This window comes from Crocodylus porosus, unplaced genomic scaffold, assembly GCF_001723895.1.
Source record: "Crocodylus porosus isolate Cpor-Errol unplaced genomic scaffold, CroPor_comp1, whole genome shotgun sequence".
NCBI lineage: Eukaryota > Metazoa > Chordata > Crocodylia > Crocodylidae > Crocodylus > Crocodylus porosus.
In genome coordinates, this window is record NW_017728943.1 from 124,415,614 (window position 1) to 124,440,363 (window position 24,750).

A 24,750-nucleotide genomic window follows, 5' to 3' on the forward strand; every position below is an offset into this window, starting at 1 on the left:
CTTTTGCTCACCAGGATGTGGGGCGCTGAACAGCACTGATATGCCAGTGTGCTGCCCCAGCCCTTGCTCCTCACTCTGACCCGCAGTCCCTGCCTGCCCCACTAGTTCTGTCCTGGCAGCAGCTCCATCCTAGCATCGGGACATGAGTCCAGCTGCAGCTGTCCTACCCGCTGCTTGATGGCTCTGAGCAGTGCCACACACTGCTGTTCTGCTCCATGCGGCTGTGCCCAGGCCCCAGGGACATGGAGAACCTGGAGAGGGTCCAGAGGAGACCACTCATATGGTTGAGGGCCTCTGTGGCCAGCCCTATGAGAGGCTGAGGGACCTGAATCTCTTCAGTCTCTGCAAGAGGAGACTGAGGGGGGATCTTGTGGCTCCTGCAACTTTATCAGGAGCCACCAGCAGGGACTCGGGGAAAGTTTGTTCACCAGGGCTCCCCTTGGAGTCACCAGGAACAATGGCCACAAGATGAGGGAGGATAGGTTTAGGTTAGACATTAGGAAGAACTACTTCACTGTAAGGGTGGCCAGAGCCTGGAATAGGCTTTCCAGAGAGGTGGTGCTCTCACCTTCCCTGGAAAACTTCAAGAGGAGTCTGGATAGGCACCTGGCTGGGGTCTTATGACCCCTTCCACCCCGAGTGCTCCTTCCTGCCCATGACAGGGGGTCGGACTAGATGATGTGTCTAGGTCCCTTCCCACTCATTGATTCTATGATTCTGTAAGTTAGACTAATATGGAAACACTTCTCTACTCAGTATCATAAGTCATTAGATGGGATTCTACACTTTGATTTGTCATTTAGATGTGAAAATAAAGTTTCATCATTAAGTATTGCCTAATGAATATGCATTATAAGTGAAAAAAAACTAACAATTCATCTCTGATGATGGTCTTGTCTTTCATTCCAATTTACAGTATTTCTCTGCACATGTGCTCATTTATGGTACAAAGTTAGCTACAAGAGTAGCAGATGAGAAGCTCCTTCACATTATACTCCCCATTTGTGTAATTGTCTCTCCAGTAGGTTCTTGTTATAAATTATTAAGCTTACTGAAGCTTAAAGTGAAAACTGAAAGAAAGTTGCTGTTGAAAGCATCTACTCTCAAGCTGAATCAAAATGGTATGCACTCATTCCTACGTGTGATTCCTATATTATCTTTAGCAACTGTTCCCTTGAAAATATATGACAACGTGATTGCTGCCCTGGTCTTTATCTTTACAGGCAAACCAATAAAGAATAAGACATTTATATATTATTTCCACTTAATATACACATACTTATTTGGGACTGTGTGTGCTTTTAAATCCTTCAAAGACAAAAGAGAAAGCTGATGAACAAAGTCAGCCAATGAAGACAAAGAACAGGGTTTTTTTTTCTTATCTGGAAGAACAAGCTCCTGATTTTTTTATGCTTGGAGCAAATTAAATGATCTTGATGAAACTCTCATTTGCTTGTTCTGTTACTAACTAACGACTTAGTTACAAACTAATAACCTACTTCAAAGGCTATTGTAGTTATTGGAAGTTTGGAACAGGTCCTAACGTATTTTGTCCTAACATAGCTTGTCCATGCGTTTCACTGACCACCTTGAAAAAAAAGCACCCATTGCAACGAAGGTTGCTCCTTAAATACTGTTCAAGGGACATTCTCATCTTAAGGGAGACAAGTTCAGGAGATATACAGTATCAAATATTTCAGGTTGATTAATCAGCTTTGAAATAGATACCGAAAGACTTGTCTAAATTAGACTTGTTCATTAAACAAAGTTAGATTGAATACCTAAAATAGCACTTTTTGAAGTGTTCACAAAGCTCAGATCTTACATGATTAAATTCTGTCAAAGCTCAGTGTTCTGTTTAACCTGCATATTTTTACCAGAAGATTTATAAACAACTAGAAAGTTTAATTTGAAAATAATTGCTCATGGCTTCTTCACTGCACTGCCACTAGCTGGTGTGTGGATGACGTTAAATACAAACGGTCCATGAAGAACTTTACTTATTTTCTTATTTCAGAATCCACAACCATATTAATTCAATATGGAGCAAACAGTACCCTTTCTCTCTCACTGTGCCAATCTCACATGCAACATAGAGGACAAAGATTGGTGATTTGTCCATTTAAGCAACATACTCAGTGACTGATAGAATTCCCTATCGATGATCACCTGAAAAAAGGAAGAAATATATTTAAGGGGGAAAAAATAAATCTTTGCCCAGAGTCTCTCTCCTGCCTTCTGTCTGTCTTGCCAAATTATCTATCTGAAAGACAGGACCTTGCATCTACACTAACAAATCTCATGACAGTAATTAAGACAGATCTATTTCTAGCTCAGAAGTTCCAACACAGGGCTTCATGGTGACCTACAAGACAAGGAGATAGCAAAAGCACTCCAGCAAAAGGTATTTTCATACTGTAAATCTAGCACTCTTTCTTCCCCAGAACTGATGGAAGATGGTAAGCAGCAACCAGAGTAAGAGCACTGTATTGAAAAATTAATTCTTTATTCTATTTCAGGAGTTAGTTCCCTAAAGATTTTCAGCCTACATAGGGTCCAAGGAAGAAATATGAAAAGGAATGGTACATCAGACCACAGCAGATAAGTGTTTAGTACCTCCGCAGGTAGCAAAATCACAACACTAACGAGGCTATATAAAAAGACCTGTAGGAAAGTAAGACTCAAGAGAGGCATCACAGGAAAAAACCCCATGGAGATCTGCACTTAAAGTGTGTGTGTGTGTGCGTGCGTGCGTGCGTGCCTTCAAATAGGGATATGGTTCTATTACATGAAAAGGAGTGTGGGGAGCAAAGGGCAAGTGAGTGCAGTTATCCATGACTTTCAGAAGCTGTTAAAAAAAAGATCCAATTTTCTGACAGACTCGTCCTGTGCCCTTGTGTATTCTTGATTCTATTTGATTAAGAGAAGCGGATAATAAATTAAATTGTATGCTATAAGTTGGATGTGCTTGTGGTAATTACATTCCCCTGTTTTCATTTTCATTGTGGCTCTCGTATTACACATCACATATTCCAGCCTGCAGAAACTGTTTTTTAACTTAGCGGTGCCCCAAGAAATATCAAAACCCTGAAGGTTCAACAGGATTTTCAAACTTCTCTCCCCCCTTTTACTTTTCCTTCTCTATTCTTTTCTTGATTTGATTACAAACTAAAATTAATTTCTTACTCTAACTTGATGTTTGTCAGATGCATAAATGCCATTAAATGATTTAAGCATTATACACTGAGGAGACTCCTACTGGCTGTGCTGCTGAATTTCTCAGGTAAGATGCTTTTCAGTAAAGTGCAAATAGCATTCAGCAATATAGCAGACAGAGTAGGAGGCTGGCAGGGAAGAGGTCAATGAAACAGGTATCATTATTATAAGAACTGTATGTTCTAAATAATTCTAGCACACATCTCTATTACATAAAATGTCCTGGTGGATTTGACAAGGAGGCTTAATGCAGAAAATTACCTGCATTATGAATCTTAACATCTTTCATTTCACAAAAGTCTAAAAATTAGAGATTATGTCAACATAAATCAAAACTTTGTAATACTATATTAAGATTTGGCCCATTGCTTCACACTGATCATTATATTCCATTATCACAATACTTTAGTACACAAGTATACATTCTGTTTTCCCAACAATATTCATTTTCTTTTAATTAAAATAAATGAGTGTTTCTCAAGCTGGAAGACCAGGGTCTCTATGAGAACAAAGAATATTTTTTCCCCAATCATTTTCACTTTATATTCATCAAAGATCAATCTAGTTTAAAAATAAACATCCATTAGTTTTATATGTATTTGCTAAAACAAAATTTACCCATAAAATTTAAGATAGCAGGATTGTCCAAATGCTTAGAATTTTCTTCCAAAACATGTGGTAAGGGACATGTAGTGAAAAAATTCCCCTCTTTTAAAATATTAACATCAAAATACTGTGTTTACATTAGGGAGGTTTTGGCACAAAAGATCTTCCATGCTTTCAGCCAATAGGGTTTAATCAAGGAAAATGTTTATTTTAATGAAGTTCAAGATACATGAGTTTAGGAGAACAGAGTTTTAGAGAAGGGAAAATCATAGTAAGTTTGGAATAACAAAGTCAGAGTGAGAAATAAGGAGGAAACAGAAATTCTGTGAAACAACCAGTTAAGCTTACAGCACGCTCCAGATATTGCTGCCAAATCTCTTCTGCTATTTAACTGATGGCTGAAATTTTCCCATTGTCATTCAAATCCAGAAGTCTTCTTATATAAGCTCTTTTGAGCATGAAATGTGTTAACAAGTTTGTTAATAAGAAGGTTAAGCAGACAAGACAGATGTAGCAGCTTTCCAGTATTAAATGTGACTTTGTCCCTATTACAGGTTTGCAATAAACTGAAGGACTCTCAGGAACTGATAAAATAACATCACAGAAGAAAGCCTGATTATGAGATGCTCAGAACTTGATTTCCAGATCAGTAATTATTCCCTGAAGTGCAACAAAGTGCTTTAAGAAAATGGGATTTTGCCCAAATACATTAAGACACAAACTGAAAAATGTGGACCTAAAGGATAAACTCCCTATAAAGTTTAGTTTATTTGCATCCACCTGTACTTCACTCAAACTATTAACACATTTAAGTCTGAATCATGTCCTAAACCAAATATCCAGATTCCCAATTCCTCAGCTACTTTGGGGGTGGGGGGAAGGGAGTGATGGGTCAAGGGGTGGTAATTCTGGGTGAATCTGACTTTCATTGCCATGTATGTAACGGGCCCAGCCAGAACTCTGAATCAATACACCTCTGAATGTTTTAGGCATTGAAATCTGGATCCTAATTCTTCAGGCACATTTCAATAAAAGCCTGAGAAACATCTGCAAACAGCACTGGGATGCAACTGGAAAGAAAAGAGCAAATGTTGCTGCCTTTCTCAATACCTGTGGCTCTACTTTGGGAAATGTGTGACCACACATTTCACTTATTTTATCTATCAGTCCCTTTTTATTACACTGCCTACAGGACCAAGACTCAAATTTTAAAGTCCACCTAGTACACGCAGCATGGTAAACATACTGAATTATCTTGTATTATGAAACTTGCAGATAATTTTATATCCATGAAATGTAAAGGTTTAAAAGCTTTAGAAGAAATGGAAGACAACAAGTGTTTGACTTTGATTGATAATTAATGATAATCAAATGACTACCAATTAAGTTGACAGGTGATATGCACACATTGATTTAGATTACAATGTATGTAGTTCTTGCTTCTTCACCTGATTTGATAAATTAAATAAATAAACAGCTGAACCAAGTGTATGAGCAGTTCACTTTCCCTGTACAGAGATCAAATGGTAATGCACTTGTGATTTTTTTCATATGAATCAAAAGGGCTGCTTGGCTTCATGTCAATAGTGTATGACCTCATTATTAAGGAGGCCAGAACAGGTCAGATAACTTAAAAGTTAGCTTAAATGTACCTCGAAAAACAAATTATTTGAAATAACCATAATATATTATATTTTGAAAGAATAAATACATGCATTTTAAAGTAAAACACCTCTTTATCTTTCCCTTGCAAGAATCAAAAGCATTACAAACAAATTCAACAGCTAGATCTATCCTCTTAAACTGATTTAGTTCATAAAACTCATGATTTAGGTATTGGTGGAGAAAACCAGAATATATGAAAAACATGTTTTAAATGGTGGAAAGTAAATCACACAATCCATTAAAAAAAAATCAGTAGTATTTTTCTTTTGATAAGAAAAAAATATCTCAAATCCTTTTTACAAGCAAACTATCCTATACGTCCTGCAATAATTTTGTCATTCGCTTATTTAAAACATAATATTATAGTAAAGTAATATATTAAATAATATTAAATGACAGTAATATATACAAAATAATAAATCAATAAAAGCATTTTTTTTTATATTCATCTCTAAGGGCAGATGGGCCAATGGCAGCTAAAAATGAAGAATGGAAACATAAGCATACGTAACAAGACTGTTCCAGCACCCTATATTACCTCACCGAATACATTTTGCTTTCAAATTAATGGATAAAGCTGGGAAAGAAACACAGATTTAAATGACTTTATACGGGCTTTTCTTCCAGTTGAAGTGACTTGATTTCTTGGAGAAGAACTGCTCACTTCACTAAGGCTGCATATGCAAGTTCAAGGAATCTGGGAGAATTCTCCCAGGTTTGTGCTTCTGGTAGAGTTTTTGGTTGTAGCTGTGTTGGTCTAAGGACATAGGCAGGCAAGCTTCTTTGAGTAGATGTGATATCTTTTATTAGGCCAACTGAGTGGCTAGAAAAAAGGTTCTTTGCAAGCTTTCGGGCACAAGCACCCTTTGTCAGGTATAGGGTGCCTCTGCTGTTCTGAGATCTCCATTCCTATGCCTGAAGAAGGGCGCTTGTGCTCGAAAGCTTGCAAAGAACATTTTTCCCCAGCTACTCAGGTGGTCTAATAAAAGATATCATATCTACCCAAAGAAGTTTGCCATCTTCTGGTAGAAACACTTTTCTGGGGACACCTAAATACACATTTGAGTGCTGAGTCCCTGAAGAGCAGAGAGCCTTCAGTGCTGACACTGCACAGCCAGAGGGACCCTATGCACACATCTCAGCATGTGTAGGAGAGAGAACAGCAGTAGTGCACAGGACCTGGGTGTACAGATGTTTCCTCTTCCAGGAGAAACTCTCTTAGGAGTGATTTAACCCTGATTGTTCCTAAGTTATTTCTCTCTTGGAGCAGCCATTTTTATTATGGGAGAAAAATCCTGAACATCTGTACACTCGTGGTTTCTCCCGGGAAAAACCAATGCCTGTACACAGCCTAAATGATGCCTCCAGCTAAATAAATATTGCCAGTTTATGCCATTACTTTCTGGAAGCATGAAATTTATGTAAGTGTTTTTAGTGTCCTGATTATTCTCTTTAACTGGATCTAAAATTCAGTGTTGCAAACAATGAAGATTATACTAGAGAGCTGGCCTCCCCCAGTTGCTCTAATTCTATGATTTACTTACACACTTCCTGTGGTAGAGCTGCTATCTGTGACCAAAGAGCCATTTGTCCTTTCCATTTGGGCCAGCCTGAAAAAAAGGGGTAATGTGACTATGGGAAACCATAGAGATCAGACTAGTACCTAAAATGCTTCAGATCTGGTTGTAACAGGTGATGGGTCTAAGTTCTTAAGTCACTGGTTGTTCACACAGAGAGAGAACCTAGCTGAATGATGACTTTAACTTACGCTATAATCAATGATAGGGGCTTCAGGTTTTTAACATAATTAAAAATACAGTGAAACAAAAGACCTACAAAAACTGAAATTCCCTCTTTCTCCATGTAAGGAGTATTCATAAGATGTACTGAAACCTGTAAACCATTCTCTCTCTAAGGATAAAGAATAAAATGTAGGCCTTCTGTAATTTCCAAGATTCTAGGCAACTCCAAGGCACCTAGAGACTATACAGACAATTTACAACTTGCATTAAATTAGACTGCAGCAATCCTAGTATGCATCACTGGCAGCCGGGGCAGGGGCCCTAGGGGTCCTTTTTCTTTCAAGGAAGTGTCCTCCCCACTGACCACACTTTTCCTCCTCTTGGCTCTTCAGCAGACCAGTTTCAAGAGAAGGGTTGGAGAGTGAGCTGGGCAATATCTAACCCATGGCATGATGCACTTTGCTGGGAAGTGTGAGTCCAAAATCATTCCCTGCTTCCAAAAGCTGGGTCTGTGACTCCTGAGTTAAGTGACTAACCCACAGGCTAATAAGTTAAAAGGTGGAAGGGCCATCATTCTCCTGCTCCTTTGGCCCCAAGCAGTCACTAGTCAGTTTTATTCTGACCACACTTCTGGGGATTTACTGGCTATTACACACCAACTTGTATATTTTTTCCCCATGGACCATGTGTGGGCAGAAGGGAGGCTTCTGAGCATGTTTTGCAGGGAAATGGAGGGCAAGTATAGCTACACAGGTGGAAATAAAATCTAAATTCTGCATAAGTGCCAAAAACAGAGAAGCTCTTTTCTCTACATAAATGGCATCTGTTCCATGCAATTAGTTATTTTACAGTTTTAGCCCTTAATAAGATGCTTTGCTGTTGATGGTTACAGGAGAAGGACCAAACATGTTAACTGTCAAATGAAAATTATGAAGTTGTCACTGGTATCAGGTAACATCTTGAGTGTTAATTTATCCATTTTGTATGGGTAATTGTTGCGTTTCTGTTTGCATTTGCCCATACAGCTAAGCTGTTTTTAAAATGGTTTTGAAGCTGTCTTTTTTTTTTCCTTTATGGTACTTGCAGATAAATAATGTAATGGCAAGACAGTCAGCATCAAGCAGTCTGGCATAGTAAATACATGCTTTGCATTTCTCTTTTAAAGCTACAGAAATGAAATTTGGGTAGACTGGGAACCACAACAAAAGTATCTAAAGCAAAATGTGGAAGATTCTGTTTTAGGTATAAATCAGCTTCTCTGCTGTTTGAAGGTAAATTGTAATCACAAACCTCCAGAGAGGCTCTGGAGTATTTTTGACCAGTGCTCAACTTCCCAGTTGTCCTGGCCAGAGAGAAAAGGACTGTCCATAAACAATGTGGAATTGAGCGTATCCAGGCAGTCAAGTCACTTTGTCTTAAAAAGATGTGCTAGGGTGCTAACCCCAAATTGTCTTCAGAGTGAAGGGTGGAAAGAGAATCATATTTATATGTCTCATATTTATGACAATTCACAAATTTGATTTGGAATGAAATATCACTGTTTAACGTGGAAATACAATTTTTGCCTCAAGTGGCTCTAAGAAAGCATCTGTAACAAATGATATTATGTCCCCAAGAGTTATGAACTACGCCAAGACAAATTTCTGGTAAAAAATATACCATATATTTACTAACAGTTGTCAGCAATTCTTTCCCAAAGGAGATAGCATGTACCATACAGAAATCTCTTAGAATTTCAAGACACTTGAGACAAAGTCACTTTATCCTTTTCCATGGCTGATTTGAGACTGTTCCCCAAAGAAGTATTAAGAGCTATGTCTCATCTACTTTTTACATGACTCAAGCCTGAGATTACTGCATTTTTTGGGAGTTTATTCTGAAGACTAATATACCATTTACCCTGACCTAAAAAAACAGATGCAACTGAACTCCATACAGTCTCAGTTTGTTTGAAGAACAAATTAGAAGTCACTTTATTTCTTAATTATTTTGCCCTCCTCTAAAGTTCACTGTCAATTACTAGTATTAGTTTAGCCACTGAAGTCAAAATGAATAATACATGTGGCTAAAGAAGAAGTATTTATCCTGTAGTAGGTTTATGTATGATGATGAGTCACATCAGAGGTAAGACACAGGAAGACAAAACAGAAGGATGCTAATGTTCTAGTAACACCTCAGAGTAATGCTATAATACTATCCAGTCCATCTTGACTGATGACAGGTTTAATGATACTGAATGAAGCAGATGCATCAAATTTTAGCCTGGATAACTCTTGAGCTCCCAAAGATGCAATTTAACCTTGGGTTTAGAGAAGCCGTTCTTCCCTCTCCAATAAAAAATGTCCACTTAGCATGAAATATATTCAACTCAGCAGGGATCAAAACATAGTGGGATGTTATATAAGGTGACAGCCATATGAAGTCTGTATGTCTCTTACCTGGTAGCATACTGCTCTATCCTGGAGTGTGTGTCATCATGAAATAGCTGTGGAGACTGGGAAGGGCTATTAAGAGAAAATAATCAAACATAATTTTAAGAGTGTCTAACATACTCAAATTACAGGGCAAGAGAAGTGTTTCTTTGAATATATTAGACTGATAAAAAAGGGGTTTTATTTCATTTGTTTGTTTAAAAAGAACGTTAGGAGAGTTTTAGCCAGCTGCATGCAGCAGGTTAAACAAACAGGCCAGCCACTATTCAGCTTTAAGGGAACAGTCAGCATATTAGCTTTCCAGACACAGGGGTTGTGCATACTCACTCATACTGTTCTGGCCACATACTGATGAGTGTGATAGGACTGCAGGGAAGAAAAAAAGAGAAGGAAACGACAGAACAAAAACTTTAATGCTACTGTAGTAATAGAAAGGTGAAAAAGCACAAACTATCTAACCATCAGCGTACCCAGATGTTTTACATCAGCAACAAGTATGACAGAAAAGCAGCAGCTACACAGACTGCAATGTGCCATGTAGAAGACAGGAGATTAACTGATACAAAGGATGTTAAAATGCATTAACAGTATCAAAAAATACAAAACAGCATCACAGATGTAATCTTAGGTTTAGACTTTTTTCCTTTAAGTGCTGGGACTATTGATTAAGGCTATTGATGAAAGTGAACTTATAAAAGTGCATCCTTGCAGGAAAAAAAATTAAAATGCAAAAAGAAGGTTAATGCCACTATATGGAAAGCTTATTTTTTGACTGAACATCAAATAGGAAATGCAAGCAAGTACTCTATGACGTGACTGATGATTCTTTTAAAGAGAAAATATTTATGGATGTGTTATTGCTTATGAAAGGAAAGTATGAACAGCACTGACTACAGCAACATTATGTAAGCAAACCATATATACGCCTCCCACATAGCTGGATAAACAGACATCTTTCCCTGCTGTCCCAAAACTTGGCAAGATTGGCAGCATCTGGTTATGGCAAAGCAACTTGCTTTGTTTGTTTGTTTATTTAATAAGCATTAGTTTAAGACTTCTTATGCAAGAAATAATGACATTTGAAAGCTGGCACCAAACTAAAATCCTGATATATACTTTGCCATTTAAATGTGTACCTTCATTTCTTGGGCTAAGTGCAGACATTCACAAGAGATAGGGGGAGGTTAAATATGGTTCAAAATGATCACCTGATGTAACTTAGCTCACCCTGGTATGGATCTTACACTCGGACCCGGTCTCAGTGACCGGAAATCATCTAAACCCATTACTGCACAGAAGTTCTGAGCACACAGACCGGTGTAAAAATTCCAGTCTAAGATGACCCCCCAGTTACCTTTCCTGCTTGGTGCAGGGGGCTGGACCCGATGATCTTCCAAGGTCCTTTACAGCTTTACAATCTATAAATCTATTAATCGAGACTGGGACTGATGTAGTATCAGACTCACTCGATCTAGGTTAGACACAGTCATGGAACTTCTGTATAGTTACCTATGCAGCCCTAGCCCCAGCCCCAGGCCCAGGGCTGCACTTTTCACCTCTCCCCTCCTACCCACCACTATTTTCAGCTCCCTGGCCCTTTGCCCTCCCCCTCCCCACCTTAGACCAGCCAGCCTCCCTAGCCCTCATCCTGAAGGCTGCTCTGGGTGTCACCAGTTTTATCAGCACTCACTGATGCCAGAAGCTGAGGAAGTAAGTCCCGGTGCAAGGGGTGGGGTGGGGGAGGGGTTTCCAGGGGTTACAGAGCAGCCAAAAATTGCCCCTGGTCCTCCCCAAATGTCCCAGTGGACCCAGCAAGCTTCCCCAATCCCACCAAACCCTCCTGTATGCCAGGTACCCCCTGCAGATGCCACCTGCATCCCTGATCCCACCAATCCATCCCCCAGCCCTGCATTCCTGGCCCCATTCCCCCAATGCCCCTGCTAGCTACCCCATCCTGACTTATCTTAGATCAGGTGGCCATTTTGAACAAGATCTAATCTCCCCCCTAACCTCCCTGAATATCTGTGCTTAGCCTTAAGGTTCTTTCTTTTTTTCACCTCCCTGCACAGGAAGTTTTCATTCACTTTCTGAAGTCCTGTTCATACTGTCCTATAAACATGATAAACAATTCTACTCCGACCTGAAATTCCAGGATGTCAGGAAAAGTTAATCAATAGAATGAGTCTTATCTTACTGGTGCGTCTTAATTTTTTTCTAAGAGTAACCATTATTAAATCTGGTTTGCTAAGGCAAGTAAAAAAAATCCGAACATCTCTAGAAGAGGAACTTCATATTTATAAATTGGTTGTGTGCAAAATAAATTGTATAAAAATGGTTCGAAGAAGATACTCCCTCATTTAGATATCCACGGTGGTGGTAGACTCTATCTATCTAGCTATAAAAGAGAATGAAGGAATGAACAAAAGAACTGGTAAACCTCACGTTGCCCATATTCAAACTTACGTTTCCAAATTATCGCCTTCAAGAACTGTTTGCACTGGTAGGTAGCCAAGTCGCGGGTGTTTAGCAAAATACTTCTTTGATCGGAACTTGTTCTTTAGCACCTTAGTGAAGTCCCGCACATCTTCTCCAGATGTTGTCTAAAATTTTAGAAGAATAATATTAGTAAACACTTCTAACTGGCACTGGGCTATATGGATGCTTAAATGACATTGGAAGAGATGACACTCATACACAAAAGAACTTCTAAATGCTGGTGATTTTAAGGGCTGACAATGCTGAAATGTGTAGCAGAAATAGTGGAAATACACATTTCTAAATTCTCTTATGCTAGCTTGACAATTCAGCAGTACTTAAACCTCATAATAATGTTTCATTATCAGTTATTTTCTAAAATATAAAGTAACTAAAAATGGGCCCATGAAATTATATACAAATTTAAAAAAGGAAAAGTTGATTTATTCAGAACTATAACCAATGTGTTTGCAAAAAAAGGAAAGCATTCACTTAACTAGCACCTATTCTGGAGCACAAGAACACTAGCCTCTTTGATTCATTTTCCTTTATATGAGTGTTGGTAAGGAAGTATATTCTATTGATTCAATTCATAAAATAAGTGCCAATACCCTTCTTCCTACCCTGGCTTTGAAAAAGTACCGTAGGAGACAGATGACTGAAATGAAGTATCAGTAGATTGCCTACTCATCGTGATTGATTTAATATTGCCTTAAAAAGGTATTATCTACCAAACAATTAAGGCACCCCTTCCTGCACTATTTCCACTAGTGATGCCTTCTCCTCAGGTTACCTGATCTAATCCTATTTATTACTTGTACTGTAATAGTACCCTGAGGTTACAACTAGAAATAAAATTCTACAGTATTGGGTATTATAGGAAGAGATAATAAACAGACCAGCCAGCCAAAGAGTAAAAAGGGAAACAGGGGTAATGAAGTGATTTGTCCATGACCATATAGCAGGTCACTTGACAACCAAAAAGGCTTTCTGGCCTCCTGACTCCCACACCTATGCTACCTATGAGATGCCTAAAGCCTAAACATGCAAAGTGACAGTCAGCACTGACATCAGAGAAGCCAGTTCTTCTCTCTCCACTGATGCTATCCTTTACAAACATATCAATATTTTTCCCTATTAAACATTTGGTACAAAAGCAAGAAAGGAAACACAAAAACACTTTTTAGGTGTTGTATAAGAATGAATATTCTTCCCCCCCAATCCCCAAAAAATAAAAACCCAAAACTAGAGGGAAGGAATAGCAGATTTTTTAAAAAACTTATACTGTTCCCATCTGGTCCACTTGTCACATTTTCAGCATTCTTTTAACTGTACTTCAAAATCAAAATGACCATTTCCTTCCAGTATCAGCTGTTCATTGAAGGCTGCAATGAAATCCATTGGCCCACATACTAGAAAGGCTTTCCAAACCATTATTTTTCAGGTTTCTCTCTCCTACTCATCCACCCACAAAATACAATTAAATGAACCAGCATAATATATGGTATCACCAAATTTCTATACATTCTATTTTTGGAGAAGCATGTCAGCATAAAGTGCTGCTAAAGCTGATAGGCATCCCCAGTAAAAGCAGAGCTATGAAAGATTTTTCAATCTTGCAATTTTTTTCCATTAAGTACTATGGCAACTTCAGATTCAGTCAGGCAAACCTTTCTGGCATTTTACTTTCCATTGTGAAAATATGCATCTCCCCATCCCACCTGTGTAAGTATTTTAATGTAAATCAACCTGAATATGCCATTATATCTTTTTTATGAAACATCAAATGATTAAATGCAACACAGCCATGTGTGTTGGAAACAGTTTTTGCATAGGACGTTGAAGAACAACAAAGGGTACAATGAGCAGTAGAGAAGCAAGCAAATTTTGTAATTCTAAGGTGTGCAAACCCCCCAAAATTGAAAGCAGCTGGGCTTATGAAAGGACTTCACAAGATCATTACAGAAAGCATCTGCTGTACTCACTGATGGTCTGAACAATGAACTCAAATCTAAAAGGGTTACTTATTTTCACACTAAATAACCTGGACAGATGGGACTCTGCTACAAGGCCAATAAACTGAACTTCTAATTCTTGTGCATTATAAAAACAAATACCTTTTAATTTGCCAAACTGTTCTTCTGGGAGACCCTTCTATTTGGCATGACAGCCTGGCTTAATTCTTTAGAAGGATCAATTTGATCAAGGGACAAGGGAGAGAGGAAACACACTAAATACTGATATCATATGTATGTTGGGGGAATATTTTATACTAACTGTGAATAAGTCACACCTTGCAAGCTGCACTGAAGAAACAAGTGAATGCAATATACAATACAACTCAAATGGCAGCCTAGAGTGCAAGGAGGCTTTTTTTTTCTGCCAAAAGAAGAGACAAAGAGGAGCTCTCAGATAAAATTTGCACTGAAACCTACAGCAATCGTTTTGTACAGCTCCTTTATGACATGGCTTCTCAGCTCCTTCCGCTAATAAGCCAACTCCACAAAAGCCAGAGCGATGACAGCAAGACCAACTTCAGAAGCTCAAACATATCCACAGTGGAAAACTAAGTCAAATAAATATTTTTCAGTCTTGACTCAACTGCCTCAATATGACCAAGTCAACAAAGATGAGGCTGCATTTTTTGGCTGCAATGCAAAAAGGCTAAAAAGCTCTGTGACTGTAAGTCTTGAGGGGAGAATATGGAATAACACAAAGGTCAGCATCAGTACATTTCAATACACAACCGGGAACAAACGGAATAATACATCAAATAAACTGAAATGGATATAACACCTTAAAAACCAATAAAACAATCTAAACCTTGTCAGACTTATTTTTAAAACAACAAAAGGCCAGGAAACACTGAAAAAGAGCTTGTGAATATAGGTAAAAAGAAACTATGATAATGTTGGATGTTCTAATTTTTCAGAAAGAAGACAGTGCTTACCAGGAAAAAACTACTACTATGGAACTATTATAATCAAACTTGAATATCTAAATTAAAAGATCAGCAGCTTTGCAATTCTTTCCCTACAACATCAATAATATAGTGATACTGAAAATCACGGTGTGGTTTCCCATCCCCTCCGATGCATAGCTTGCTATGCACAGCATTAGAATCGCCCTGCAAGTCTTCTCTTTGCTGTGGTTTTGTACTGTGTCTAGGCACAATAGCATCCTGCCCCATGGTATTACTACAACATATAAATAAACACTGGGCCAAACCACTATACCAGTGAACGTATTCATGCACCAGTGATTGAAAACATTTAGCATCTCCTAGAATCATAATTCACATTAGTGTCACACAAATATTCCCAGACAGTACCATATTTACTCATCTAAGTCAACCCTTAATTTATGACTCCCCAATAATTGGATTCTGTATATGAAAAATTTATAAATTTTAAAATTTTCCAGGTATAGAATCTAATTATCAGAGGGTTGTCTTAAATGTGTCCTCCTCCCACTGTTGTAGCAGGGAAAATAGTGGCTGGGTGGTCAGGTGGCCCCCTTGCCTTCTGCTTCCCTTGCCTCCCTCCCACTCCCAGCTCCCAACAGCCTCTGTCCCCCCTCCCCCCAACTTCTGCTCCCTCCCCTGCTGCTCCCTGCAGTCTCTGCTTCTCCCCGCCAGTCCTTACTGTCAGACAGTACTCGGTCTCCGTTCCCTCTCCCTCCTGGAGCACAGCACATGGAAGCTCATCCCTAGGTCATGCAGAAGTATCAGTCCTGATGATTAGCTGGGCAGGAGACAGAGTTTCCATGTGCTCCATGCCTGGGAGGGAATCCAGCCCAAGCTGGATCTGAGCTGTGCCTGACAATAAGGCTAGGGACAGACATTACACATAAGTGATCAGAAACAGGTTTAAACCTGTAACAAAACAGATGTTCAATGCACATAAACCAGTCTGAAAATGGCTGAAACCGGTCTGAGATAAACCTGGTTGAATGTAGTATCAGACTTAACTGATTTGGGTCAAACCAATTTATGCAATGTCTGTCCCAGACCCTTTGCTGGTTTAAGTTAAATCAGACACCCCCAGTATCCCAGCATGCTCTCTGGGCTGGGCAGGGCTCTCTGCCCCCTTTGCTCCCTGGCTGAGATTAGCAGCTCTGGCACAGATTTGCAGGCATAGCAGGGTCTACTGGCTTCTTCATACCCTACTCCACCCCTCGCTGCTCAAGCTGGAAATCCCCCCCTCCCATCTCCTACAGCATGGCCCTCAGCCCCAGGGCCCTAGGCATGTGGTGTGCTAGCTAATGCCGAGAGGTATCTGTGTGTGTGTCTCTCTCCAATTTTATTGGGACAGGCAGGCAGAACAATGCTTTTGGAGCTAATCAACAGATCAGCTGGTAAACTGTTTAAGAAGTTTGAACTAATGGAGAGAGGCCATTGTTTTGCTAATCTGGTGATAAAGACTTATCAGGGCCAGAGTCAGAGCCACAGCAGCTGCCTGCCCTCCTCTGCCCACCATTTTTATGTGAATCTAAAATGCTGATGGGGGGCTCATTTTAGATTTAAGTAAATATGATATTTTCAAGACAACATTTCAAGTAAGCTTCTATATTGTAATCTGTTCAGGTTTCTCTTGGTGATGCAGGGAGCTGCGTATTGCTCCTTCCTTCCCATGCACTCCTACTCTTGCTGTTCATCATACTGCTTCCTGGTTTCCTTGGAGTTTTCAACAGGAGAGAGCACACATGCTCCCTCCTTGGGACTCCAAGGAAGGATTCACTGGTAGAGACTTAGATATTTCAATCAGTTCAGTCATTAGCCACTCTAATTGCACTCCTGTTCCAGAGCACCGTGCATTTTACAAGTCTATTCAGGCAGATGATATGCATGTCCAGGGAGAATGGAAGTTATGGATACCAGCCACTTTCTAGATTGAATAGAACACAGTGAATGAGACAAAGAGTAGAAGACTCACTCTGTCAAACATGTACAGAAGGGATATAGAAAATAAAGTATTATTGTCTATATCCCTCTTATGCATGTTTGACATGTATATTAACACATATTTAAGTAGTACCAAACAAACTGGGTTGCTGACTCTGCCAGATACTGCACAAATTGAGTAAAAGATTGCACTAGAGGAAAGTATCATATTGTATGTGAACATGAAATGCAGTTGGACTGCAAGAAGATCTACTGCCCCACGGTTCAGGACAGCCTCATTACTCACAAGTAGTAAAGCCACTACTGAATTATTCCAGATAAGCAATTCCAAGCAAGCCTTTACAGAGCACCACAGCACTGTTCAGCCTCTATAACTGATGCAGAGCTTTACAAAAAGTTCAGATTAGAAAGGATTGAGTGAGTTTTGTTACCACTGGGTTTTGTACCCCTCTGCCTGTAAAATCAGGCACTGTGCTCAGTCCAACTGTAGTGGATGGAAAAGAAAATAGTTATTTATTAGCAAAGTCTAACAATTAAATAAAATAACTTTTACGTATGTAGGGTGTTTGGATCTTTAGATACAAAAATAGTTATAAACTACATAATTCATAGGAAAGCTTTCCCGTGTAGTTGTACAAGAAGTGAAAAGTTCTAATAGGGGAGCTTAAGACTCAGGGTCAGATATGCATGTAAGCAGTGTTTAAAGCTAAAATGTGCTTAAGTCCATTCCTACACAGCACAGCACTTAAACATGTGCTTAAATCCCATAGCCTTTTTTTTTTTTTTTTTTTTTAAGGTTGACTAATTCTAGTAAAGATGAGTTAGGAAGAAAACAAATGAAACTGTCAAAGGCGCATAAGAAAAGATTTTATCATTTTACCACTATGAGCAGGCCTTTCTGGAAGTGATGATTTTCTAATTTTTAGCTACAGTTGTTTCTTGCCAGTCTCTCACTTAGAATACAGACCAAAGAAAAGAGATTCATTATGTCTTGCTGTGATTGAAAATGCTTTTTAAGAATATACCATACAGAAATCAATCTTTCCACAATTCCAAGAGCAACCTTTTTTTTTTTAATTTAGCAGAGAGGCTGGTGAACTTGTAGTAGACTGCTTAGGCCTAATATCTGAACAACTGTTATACAGGTAGAGGGAGGGAAAGGGTACAACAGGCACTTTCATACAACTGCTTGGATTCAAAGACTTATTCTGAACAGCTATCCAATCTTAAGGAATAGATGAATCTCTGGCCTCTGCAGCTGGAAATGATGTTGAAACCGGCAACTGCTTTCAGCACACTTGTTATTTTTCTCTTTTTTCCATCCAACCAAGTAATCTCGGTAATAACACAGGGTCAGGCTTCACACATCTATAAGCCTGTCAGGATGAAGGCAGTGTGAAGGAACCCTTTCCTATGCCATTGGGTTGCTTCCAAAATACTTAAACATGCTGCTTAAATTAACAAGAAGGTAACTCTGCCTCTTCTGAATGTGAAGGACAATTAAGGTATTTTGGAGGATTGCTATAGTGGAGGCATCCTAGGAGGCACAGTTCCTAGTAAGCTTTATTGTGTCTGAAGCATATTTTTCCCCTGGGGTCAGGCCAACATTTGACTAATAATCTCTGACATCTTGCGTATCATGTTATGAGTTTCTTCAGGGAAATAAAATGTTGGTCAGGTTCTTTGTAAGGTAAAATGTCAACTACAATTATGAAAACAAAGGAGCAATCCTCAGAGAAAAGTGCATTTGAAATGTTACAAGAAATTCCTAAACAGACACAAACTTGTATATTCTCATGTCATTTATGATAGCTCAACTTGTCAGGAGGAAGCTAAATTATAAAAGCTGCTAGTCACATACTGTAGGAAAAGTAATGAGAGAGTAAAAGAATTAGTAGTGATCTAACCGGAACAGGAGGTATTGAAAGTAAAAGGAAGGGACAAACATTCCAAAAAAGAGTAAATGACCCCAAGCCTTACCCTACTTTTACCTGCCTCAATGCTAATGTCCATATACAATGAATCCATCTTTAATTTTTTTAGTAAGGTATGTGGATGGCCCTTGCTGAGACCACCACTTTTTGAAACACTGCTGTTGCTAAGTATCATATAGAAAATCTAACAGAATATTTATAGTACGAACTTGGAAGCTGTGTCGGGGTCTCATAGAGGTATATGGCAGGAACAGGCTTAAGTTTAACTAATGGAATATGTGCCCCGCTCTCTGAACTCAAGCCACATGAAAACCTAGAGTAGCAAAACCAGCCTTAGTAAGTGCAGTAGGTACATGCTGTCAACCAGAGAATCCTATGGCCCCCATTCAACAAAACACTACAGGAGTTATTCAAGACTTTTCCTGAACCAGAACCTAGATTCTGAACTGTGGGAAAGATCCTGAAATTCAGTGCTTGTCTCTGAAAATTCTGCAGTTATGAGTTACCACTTTACAATTAGAATCATAGAATCACAGAAAATTAGGACTGAAAGCAGGACCATCCCCAACTAGATCATCCCAGTCAAGGCTTTGTCTAGGCGGGTCTTAAAAACCTCCAAGGATGGAGATACAACAACCTCTTTTGGTAATCCATTCCAGTGTTTTACTACCCTCCCCATGAGGGTAATATCTAACCAAATTATATTTCTCTGTTTTGTTTTTTTTTTACATACTCTGTATGAAATGCTGAAATAGTGAAGTTGCATTAATTTCTATTTCTTAATGATGGGATTACTTCATTCAATCCTGTGAAATCTTACCTTCTTCCCACTTCATAGGCAAGAAGGGGACACAACAGAAAGGTTATTGTATCTGCTGATGCTTACTGCAAGGAAATATAATAGTTGGCAAAACTGCAGTCAGTCATTAGCATAAAGCACTGGCTTTGAATGGCCTTCTATACATGTCTACCGGGCATTACAAAGTTGTTAATTTTGAGATAGTTTCTCAGCTCAAATTAGGTCAATGGAGCCATGCTGATTAAAAACCAGCTGAGATGCTTGCCCCATGATTTTACTGTCAACTTTTTCAATCAGAATCTTAAAGCTGCTTTCCAAATTATCCTGATTGTTATTTATACTCTGAGCCAAGTGAGTTTCATAAACAAATATCTTCTAATGCCTCCCTGATTTACTTACTGAACCATGATGGAAAGGTTTTTCTCAGTCAGACTTCGCTCAAGATTGTAAATGTCAGGTTTATTTAGCAATGACATTTACATTTTCCTTAAATATTTAATGTAATACTGAAATTAATACTTCAGTATCTTTAGGACACTAAGAGACACTAAGAGACGTGTTATGGGTATTCTAGCTCAAGCTTTATTAGTCTGAGCCTTATTTGTCTACTGGGCCATGGAAACTCAAGACCATGGTCAGTGGTCTTTGGATCAAGCCCATATACTCTATATAAATATCAAATATCATTCTTAATGTAGTACAGTACACACATTCTCCATGCCAGATATTTATGCTGCAATAATAACAGAGCCTACATATATCATGAGGCTCAAATCCCTGTCTATTAATGTACAAGAAATTGAGTTATTCCACTGCCTCACCCCCCAAACCCCTTTATGTACTTCCCAACAGGTTTCCATTTCAAAGTATTGACATTTATGTAAATCTGTTCTCTCTTCCAAAATATTTTGAGTTGCTTTGAGTTGAGAGTTCAAGATGCAGAGATGCTTATGCACAACCTGATATGACAACTAAAATAACACTTGTGTAAGTACTTAGCAATATCACTGGCCTATCACATTTTTTAATTAATTGGTTCTGGATCTGGAATTAACTGGTATTTTGTATTTCTACCTGACTCTAAACAAAACAAACAACTCCTGGACATAGGCCCCAGTGGAGCAAATCATAGTTTTCTATCACAATTATTAGTATTTTGTGTACTTTAATCAATTTCAGACCCCTGGGTCTATATAGTGCCATAGCAAGGGGGGGCAAGCAGGGCAACTGCCCCAGGTGCCAAAGTGAAGGGGCACTGCCCAGCCAAGGTGGGGCAAGGGATGGAGCTGTGAGCAGCTCATTTGGGGGGGGGGAGGGGCGAAGGGTGGTTCCCACCACTGCATGCACTCCTAGGCAAGCGTGGAGGGGCATGTGCCCCCTTGATCTGTGCGTGAGATGAGGGTTGGCTGCTGCTGTGGGCTTTGCCCTGGGTGCCAAACTTCCTTGCTACAGTACTGAGTCTATATACAACTTTAGTCATTCAAAGCTTCCTGCACACCCCTCCTCCAACAGTGGGAACAGGGACAAGCTTGGCTAGTTAAGTATTCTTTCCCAGTGCTCTTTAATGGAAAGGATTCAGTAGACCAAACCTGGAAGTTTTCAACATGGCTAGAATGACTAGAGGAACTTTCAAACTGAGTTCTAAGAAAGGCCCCAGCTTCCCAGATCTATTTTGAAAAAGAACAGGTGTCTATAGTGGAGGTTTGAAGACTATGAACTCAGTTGCCCATCACCTGCCCATCCCTTTTGCCCTCCTCTACTCTAACTCTTTTACTTTCTTCTCCTCTCTCTTAGTGCTTTCTCTTTCCTCTTATCTTCCTTCTTACCTTCTGCACTCACCTCTTCATTTCTCTTATTCTCTCATTCTCCATTGTACCCATCCAATTCCAAACTTCCACAGTATGGATGCATGTGTCTGACTTCAAGCTGAATTCTTGCCTGAATATTGCTTCCCTTTCCACTGTTTTTTTTTAATATTATTGTTCTTTTTAGAAAATAAACTTTTGAGGCCTGAGACATGTTTCATAAACTGATCCTGGTCCAAACCAGAATTACTGCGTATCACTTGAGTCGTGAATACTCTTCTTATTGCTATTAATTAAAAGTAGGAAGCTCCTACACAATGCAAACCAGTTCAACACCCCCTCCAAATTAGTATGTTTTTTCACATATCAAATTTGTCACATTAGGTTGAAGGGGTTAGGAAAGGAAGTTATATCACATCCAACATATAGCACTGTGCGCCTAGTTGAAGTGCACAATGGGGTTTTCCCCCAGTGTGCGTTTTACTAATGCAGCCAGAAGGATATTTTATTACATGGACCAGTGGCCTCATTTGGCATGACAAACCATATGTTCTCATATTTGAATTTTCCATATATTTTAGACATTAATAAATACAAAGAAAATTGCTCTTCCATGATAGCAATGGGGAAAAGGAAACTTTCGCCAGGAAAACAGCTGCAATTTCATGCATCAACTTTGTTATGATTTCTGGTTAAATTGGCCAAGGAGGCAAATAAGCTGACACGGACTATGACATTTAAGAAGAAAAGAAAACGTGCAAAAGTAAAAGCCAAATGGAAAAATACAAATTCCTTAACCCTCGATCCTTTCTAGCATCAATATTTCTATTTACTTCAAAACAACGTAAAATTTCCTTGCATTCTTTAGAGGACATGGTAAACTCTGCTTTCCATAAAGTTAAAAAAATTAATGTCTTAAATGTCAAATTTGAGGCACAGCATGATGAAAACTAGATGAGGATTCAGGCTATGATAATAAGATAGCAGGAAATTAGACTGTAACCAAACACTGCTTAAACATGATTGCTCTGTAGAGCAAAACTTAGCAATCAAAGAGAAGAAAATGCATATTGAAAACATTTTGACTTTATGGATCCCAGCCAAAAAGGGAGGAATTCTGATATATTTATAAATGAATCCTACAGCTGCTTAGAGTCTTCATCATGGTCCTCGAAGGAAACACATAACATAATTAGCATGGGGTGACTATGCAAACAAGATGATGTAGTGTTAGTTCAGTTATTGCTATGTCAACAGGTATGTCCATGTATTTGACTAAGCCCAGCAAGAGCAAGATTTCTCAGAAGACAGATTTGAAGAGTGGTGTGACAAAATGCCACCTGCGCTGATGCACAGGGAATTAAATCAGGGACCCCTGGAGCTCACCTCTAACTGGTGGTTTAAGAGGGCCAAGAAAGATCAGCCACAAATGGAGACCTTTTCTGGAAGCTATATTTTAGGCAAACCTAAGTTACTGGTGTCAGCGTCAGGATGACATTTAATGCCCTAGCATATAGAGGAAATGAGACTAGACTGGGTGCTTAACCCCAGCCTGTGGGCCAGATCTAACCATGCAATCTAGCCATGCAATCTGGCCCACAGACCTCCCTATGAGTCTAAAAAATTGGCAGTATGGGAGTGGCCAGAAAAGACCTTTAAAAATCTAGTCCAATGGTACTCAGACTTTTAGCCAAATGAGTGGTGTGGGACAGATCTGTGGGCTGGATTGGGCTCTATCTGCCAGGATCCCCTGCTGCTCCTCTGCTGCCAAAATTTTGGGCCTGTGGAGAGCCCCATGGGCAGGAAAGCATGGCTCTGCATACGAGGGTGTGGATCCCCATCCCACAATCACAGCATGCAGGGCTGGGCAGGGAGCATGTGTTGGGAGGTATGGGCTCCTTGGGGACCAATCCTAGCATGCAGAGCAGCACAGGACCCCAGAAACCAATGCCAGTGCATGGGGGCTTATGTTGGCAAATTAGACCAGGCAGGGGGTGTACGGGGTCCTGATCCTGGCACATGGAGCCTGATCACAGCATGCTGGGGCTCGGGGCGCAGGGCCTACCCTTCAGGGTGGGGCCCACTCTGACACACAGGACTGCCCCACACCACTCAACTGTCCAAAAGGTCGAGCACCATTGGACTATGTGATTTAATAGTCCCTTCTGCCTTAACCCCTGCAAATCTGAAGTTGCAAAGAATATTACAGAACAAAACAAAAATTTGAATTTTTTCTGGTTGTCACATGGGCTTCAGAGAGCACACACACATCACATGATGATACTTTCCTACTCAGTGGCTAAGCAGTACTGGGAGGAAGAAGAAATAAAAAGGCTTTTGTGTAAATAAGGATGCATGCAAAAGATGCACCAAGCCAGAATATGAACTGAGACAGATTTTTTTTCTTTTAATCATTCCTCTCTGTGAATGGATGATAGATCAAATGTAAATCTGGGGAACAACATAACTCTACTACTTTGTGTACAAGAAACAGAAAGTTGTCATATGACACTGCAGCAGAAAATGCATTTGGTGTTAACCTGAGCTGTTTCAAAAACATAGGAATAGGTCATAATAACAGCAAAATACAGACTCTGCTCCTAGTCACTTGTTTTAGGATGAAAAACTAGTCCTGACAGCATCTTCCAAAATTAGATGAGGAAAAAACTAATGACAACTGAAATAAAAATACAATTTTTTTCTGACAGTTAAAGGATCTTGTCAGAGATGAGAGAACAGGAACCAAGAAATTACCCAAGATTTGCCTAACTGTGTCAAAAATGGTCAAAGTTCCTTTCAAACTATATTGAATATCTAAAGCTAACAGTATACATATGGCTGGAGAACAGCACAGAAGGGGCTCTCTTTGTAAGTATAACAACTTTAATTCAAACTGCTTCATACTGGCAAACAAGGATAATCTTTCGTATCAGAGCTCCAGGCTTTAAATTGGAATAAAAGATATTCCCTGGAATATTATTCCAGGGAAACTCATTAAAACTACTGAGAAAGGTATACCAATATTAAATGTAAACCATGCTTTATATTCAGAACATAAAATTCCAAAGCAAAAGAGCAAGTAACCGTTATAATTTGCATAAATATTAGTACATAGAAAATCTCATCTCCATCTGAAATTACTGAAGAATATTCATAGCCTCTATCATAGTCTT

The 24,750-nt window shown here is 39.2% G+C and overlaps 1 protein-coding gene across 5 annotated transcripts in view; it reads right to left on the reverse strand.

Annotated features, from left to right (window-relative positions):
- Positions 1–24,750, reverse strand: part of UTRN (utrophin) — a 541,506-nt gene that overhangs the window by 27,771 nt on the left and 488,985 nt on the right. For 3 of the 5 annotated variants that reach the window (XM_019550130.1, XM_019550129.1, XM_019550132.1), the window contains 4 exons: positions 12,125–12,261; positions 9,989–10,027; positions 9,668–9,733; positions 7,032–7,097 (listed from right to left, as the gene is read on the reverse strand). In XM_019550130.1, the coding sequence (XP_019405675.1) occupies positions 7,032–7,097; positions 9,668–9,733; positions 9,989–10,027; positions 12,125–12,261 (308 nt within the window). The remainder of the gene's footprint in view (positions 1–7,031; positions 7,098–9,667; positions 9,734–9,988; positions 10,028–12,124; positions 12,262–24,750) is intronic. The other 2 variants (XM_019550131.1, XM_019550133.1) reach the window with 1 other exon arrangement.